The 5855-nt window shown below is 42.6% G+C and overlaps 1 protein-coding gene across 1 annotated transcript; it reads right to left on the reverse strand.

The window, feature by feature from the left end:
* Positions 1-1613: 1613 nt before the first annotated feature.
* Positions 1614-5725, reverse strand: LOC105911163 (mitochondrial uncoupling protein 2-like). Its single transcript, XM_012839949.3, has 7 exons — positions 5346-5725; positions 5085-5255; positions 4684-4891; positions 4116-4313; positions 3771-3872; positions 3185-3365; positions 1614-2498 (listed from the first exon to the last, which is right to left on the reverse strand). The coding sequence occupies exons 2-7, from the start codon at positions 5208-5210 to the stop codon at positions 2384-2386; spliced, it is 930 nt and encodes a 309-aa protein (XP_012695403.1). The 5' UTR covers positions 5211-5255; positions 5346-5725; the 3' UTR covers positions 1614-2383.
* Positions 5726-5855: the final 130 nt, after the last annotated feature.

A 5855-nucleotide genomic window follows, 5' to 3' on the forward strand; every position in this document is an offset into this window, starting at 1 on the left:
ATGGACCAATCAGAGGTAAGCTTGCCACAACACAACAACATTGTTACATTGCTTACTTCCCACTCACATTTCAGATGGTTATGAATATGAAGAGTATCAAATATAGAGGTATGCTATAAAAAATTGTCTCCCCTTATGATGTAGAAACTTCTGCAGAGATTCATGGACCAGAGGTTATCAGCAGAGCAGTTTGTGGACTCCTATCAAGTCATTCGCAAGCTCTACCACGTCCGACTGGTTAAGCTAGAAAAAATGAAAGACTTATCTAACCACATGCAGAACACAGAAGTGAAGCCTCCTCCGCATTGCTGCTGTCTCTGGCCTCAATCTGAAGTGCACGACCTTTGCAGCTGCGTTGGCTCAGCCATGACTTTACCTCATGTCCACTATCCCCTCGCCACATACCTCGTCAAGACACCGTACCTTCCTCCCCTGGACTACCATCTTTGCCATAATTACCTGTGGAAGCCTACTGGTACTCCTCTAGACTCGAGGCATCCAGAGGGGCCGAGGGTTTGTGGGCAGCCCTCTAGGTGGCCAGCGAGACCAAGAAGGTTACAGAGACTGCATCAGCAGCCTAAAAATAACCAGAGGGACCCTAAATGCTAAATCATTATTCGTTTTAATTATTGGACGGGAATCGACCAGTCACAACGTCCTACATTTCCCTCGGGATAAATAAAGTATCCATCTATGTATCTATCTAGCCATACTGCACGTTCTTGTTAACCAGTTTTCCCTGTGTATTATTGTTCAGTGCTACGCTTAGAATTATCCTGGTAACTGAATTGTTGAGGATACTTAAAAAGATATATATTTTAACTTCCCTTTTTATTTATGTCACTCTGAAATATTTCTTGTTAGCATTTTTTTTGTTAGCCGACTGTGTTTAGGTGTTTTGATTACACATTTAAATCTGTTTGACATGATATTGATCTCATCCCAGTTTGGCTGTCTGGTCACCATTTGGACATTTCACTGCCACCTTTTCAGATAAAACATGCTGCATTTATGTGAAAGAAACACAAATCTATGCCACAGTAATCAAATTATGCATCTTCTGATCTTAATTTTCAAACACAAACAAAAAAACTTGCAAGTCAGATAACTCAAAAGCTTCATAGTGTCTTGGTTTTCCATCTGATATTGCTTTGCTACAGTGGTGTCAGCTAGGTCAGACTCGGACAGGATTCCTCCCAGCTCATGTGGTCCTGTTAGGGTCAGCCAAAGGTTTATGCGACTCAATCAAGCTCGCCCTCCTAATTAGAGGCCAGGGAGGAGACCACAGCCCTGCCGTTAGTGGGGTGAATACGGTGCCCTTTGTGTGGTCGCTGGGTTGTTTGTCACTGCCTCCAAGACTTCTATTACACCTGTGTCAGCACGAGCCTTTGTCCTGGAGCATCTCAGATTAGGCAATTTTCCCATCTGTCAGTCTGTGGCTTAGAGCCTCTGTGCTCTCATTAGCACTGTGAGCCCTGTGCTGCTGTGTGTAGGAGGGGGAAGAGGACTCACTTTGGGTTGTCTCTGCAACCAGGCAGGGTTGTTGTGCATTAAGAATTCCAAGGACAATTTATAAAAATGACAGTTTACAGAAACTCAGTTGACACACAAGCTAAGAGTATGTTTTACTCCCGTTGATGGGAAGAAACGATAAGAATCGTAATGGATAGATAGTAACTTAAAAAGGGTCCATTTATGAAGACGGGGCTTGGCTTTTGAGATCTAGCAACAGCGTGTTAATATTAGCTTCTTACAGTGGCTTAAAGAGTATCTATATCACCAGCCCAAAGGGCACAGGATGTATGGGTGTCATTATGGGAGTCAGTGTGGGTCGGCTTAACCTGACCTACTATAGAGAACAAGCAACATGCACCACAATAGTGTGATCCACCGTGTCGTCATTTTCTCAATAAATAATGTCTGTTTCAAACCCACAAAGACCTCTTTTACAAGATTTAGACTTCACTATCAAAGGAAAGAAATGAATCAGTCTTTAATGTCATATGGGCCTATATAACCCATAATGAACGCTGTTGCATCGAAGACCATATAATGGAACTTTACAAGGAATTGTCACAGCATTTTGCATAATCACAGCTACAACTGTCACAAATAATCACATAAATATTATCTTTAACAGTGCAATTACAGGGAATGTGATAGTTTTAGTCTTTCTTCTAAACAGACCATATCATTAAGACTTTGAGGTACGGATCCATATGACACTCTCCACAGAGAGAAAGGCTTGACACTGGACTCCCAAACACCAGGCAGTCAGTGATTAGGTTGTTTAGGTTGCCATGGCAGCACACAGAGGAACATGTCATATATCTTGTCATATATGACTTGGAAAGGACAGAACACAACCCAGGTGTGTGTGAGGTCAGAATGGGGACTCCCAAGTCTGCTGGGCCCTGGTCACAGTCCTCTTGATTTGTTCATAAGAGACGAACATCACAATATTCCATGAACCCAGGCGCAGAAAAGAAGGCACAAACCTGAAGGGAAAGAGAGGACAAAAATCAGCATTGTCATAGATGCGCATAGTTCAAGGATTGAATTTGTAATATATAATAATCAGTATAAGTGTAACACGAGCAAACCAACATAATCACTGGGATATAGACAAAAACATCATTGTCAAAATGATTGTGCTATTATAAAATAAGTAGAGATTACTTAGAGCACATCTGGGTGCAGGTGACCCAAGACCCATCCCTCAAGGCCCGTCTTGTAGTTTCCAAAGGGTCAGAGGTTTTCAAAAGTTTCACTGTCATGCCATAGCTATAGCCCCGGTCATACAGGCCAATACATAATAAGTGATATATGGTGACAGGATAAGCACCAAGGCCAAGCTAATGTATAAAATGATGTTCAAACCATTGTAATATCAGTGTTGTCTCGAGACGAGCTCAGGTTTATGCTGTTGGTATTGCACTGACTAAATAAACCTTATTTGCTTCACACTTTGCTGAACTTTTTGAAGATTTTCTTCAGGAATCAACGAGAACAAAGAGTTTTAATTGGATCAGAATATACAGTTTTTTCCTTATCTCAAACCTACAAATCTGACACAACAGTTCCTGTAGACTTTAGTGGAATATGCATGCTATGTATATGTTACTAATCCCCAGCATCATGTCTAGTAGCATGATGTATGTGACTTCATCACCCCCTTGCTCACCCCTTATAGAAGGCGGTGGGTCCTTCCTTCTTCAGCATGGCGATGGCACAGTTCACAGCCCCGCTGTACTTGCCGCTGGAGGAGTTCATGAACCTGGTCTTCACCACGTCCACAGGGGAGGCCACCACGGTGGTGCAAAACCCAGCAGCGAAGGCAGCCGTGAAGTGGCAGGGAAAGTCATCTGCAGGACACAAACAGGATGCTATTGTTTATTCTATCATAGACCAATCTATGGGCGGGGAGGATTAGAAGCATGTAGTTCCATGACAACGATTACATGAAGCACCTAAAGCGCATTCAATATGATAAAGCCAGCCAACTTGTCTTTGCTTGACACGGTAATCATTCCTTCAGGCTTCAGTCATTTGAAAATAGTTTTAAGTATTAGGTGTTTCACAGACCTCATGGATCTACTGTATGTTGTAAAAAAAACATCCCAACTTGTTCTCTTCAGTGAGCTAATCAGGTAATGCAAGTAATGTCAAGAAGCTCTTTTGCATTATAAAGAGTACCTTTAAATTCTATTTCACTTATATCTATCAGGATCACAGTCTAGAAGAGTATATAAGCATTATAAAAAGCTTACCAGACAGCAGGTGATGCTTCAGAATGAGTTCCTTGATGATGTCATAGGTCACCAACTCTGTACAGTTCACTATAGAGTTGCGTGCGATATTTGGAAAGCAGCCTGGAGGGAAATTAAATCAAAACATAAATGTGAGCAGATGTCCTCTTTCTGTAAAACAGTAAAGTGTCACATCACTTGTGCATGCAGATAGGATAAAAATACAGCAAAATGTATGCTAACTGTTTGTTGGTCAAATGTAACCAATAAGGTCCATAGCTGTGCCTAAAGTGCCTAATTCATTCAGTACCCTTGTAGACTTGAAGATAGATCAAATAAGGGTAAAACTGTAGAAATGTCTGTTACCTCTCCAGAGGCCTTTGACTCCCTCATCTCTTGCTATGGTCTTGTAGGCATCAATGGTGCCACTGTACCTCTGTAGGCCATCGGCACCTTTGACTTGAGCCTGAAATCTCACTTTGACCACGTCTGTGGGTTGAGCAATGGCCACAGCCATGGCACCAGTCGTGCATCCGGCCATGAGCTGGATAGAGATGCCAGTCTCTGGTGGAGGAGATAATCAGAGAAGAGAAGCTATGGTTCATATACATAAACTATATATTAATTATGCACGAACAGATTAGACTAAACAAAATATATTATCTGTATGCTTATCTGTATGCATGTAAGAACATTAAAAAAATTATTTATTTTAAACTAAACATACTTAACCAAATTTCACTTGCATCCCAGCACACAAAGTTATTCTTTGCATGTTAATAATGTTAATTCAGTTTAAACAGTAACCTGTGAGACAGCCTCCATCTTTGCAGCATGTCCCACGATAACCTCGTATGTGGACAGCACAAGCGACAGCAGATTTATCACCCACACGCCCTGGGAATGGGTAAGTCTGAGACTTAAGAGAACTTACGGTCAGACCTGCGGGTGTAGAACTGCTTCATTGAGTCATAGAGTCCAATGCGCACGGAAGCGAAGCTCATCTGCCTCTGCAGCCCTGCCACCAGGCCACTGTACAGGCTCCTTGGCCCCTCCGTCTTCACCATGGTGCTGATGGTGCCGAACACACCCCTGTACTTCTGTCTCTTCCTCCCATCGCTGGGTTTGGACTCTCCCTGGACCTGAACACATAGGAGTTTATGTTTTGCTTGAACAATGTCTATTCTCTGTCAATATATGCCCCCCACACACACATCCTTGTAAAATGTTCTTTAAATGAGGCAGAGGTCTTTGGTTGTGAGATACTTAATGGGAAATTATTCATTTGCTATGATTTCTGAAAGATTTGAGGCACACAGTTGAGTGTCTTCTCACCTGAAGCCGCACTTTGGCGGTGTCCAAAGGGAAGGTGATCAAGTCAGCGATGCAGGCTGCAGTTCCAGCCCCAAAAAACTTCACTGCTGCTGTAGGAACAGCTTCTGTTGGCATCTTCCCAACCATGACGGAGCTCCCAGTTTGAGTTTAGTCGTAGCTCTTAACTTAAGACTGAAAAAGGCAGTAAATGAGTCAAATAACTGAAATGGTTTATTTTACTTCTTACATCATTGAGTTTGAGAGAGCAACATAAAGCCTTACCCAGACAGATTTTGTATGAGTCCTCTCTCGCGGTAGGCCTCCCAAACAGTTACCTGAGCTCAGATAAAGTGCTGTCTACCCAAAAGTGTAATCCGTAAAAAGGTATATCCGTACGCAATCTTCAGGGCAGTGTCTGCAGAGTGTGTCAAGGCAGACACGGACTCTGTTCATATGAACCAGAGTGGTGGGTGGTGTTGGGGGTTAAATACCCAGACACTCCTGAGCTCTCAAGTGTGTACCAGCATGTTCACTGCCACGCCTGCCAAACACGTGTGTGCCGCAGTCGTAATTTTAGAACGGGGGCATAAGTCCCACTCATCAGAGACTAGATGCCATTCACACAGACGGCTAGTGAAGGCTCACTCTTAACTGTGTAAGAATCCTTTACATCTACACATCATATCGATGTACATTTCACTGACATGATGAATTACCCAATCAGCAGGACTTTTATCTTGCCACATCTTCAAGAACAAGAAAGATCAGCAACATAAAAAGGTCAAACAATTG

This window comes from Clupea harengus, chromosome 9, assembly GCF_900700415.2.
Source record: "Clupea harengus chromosome 9, Ch_v2.0.2, whole genome shotgun sequence".
Classification (NCBI taxonomy): domain Eukaryota; kingdom Metazoa; phylum Chordata; class Actinopteri; order Clupeiformes; family Clupeidae; genus Clupea; species Clupea harengus.

Excerpts from the sequence above, each read along its gene's own strand:
- LOC105911163 (XM_012839949.3), bottom strand. The coding sequence starts at position 5,210 with ATGGTTGGGAAGATGCCAACAGAAGCTGTTCCTACAGCAGCAGTGAAG. Across the intron at positions 4,314-4,683 it reads CTACACCCGCAGGTCTGACC|AGACTGGCATCTCTATCCAG; the intron begins GTAAGTTCTCTT and ends CTCCTCCACCAG. Across the intron at positions 3,873-4,115 it reads AGTCAAAGGCCTCTGGAGAG|GCTGCTTTCCAAATATCGCA; the intron begins GTAACAGACATT and ends ATTTCCCTCCAG.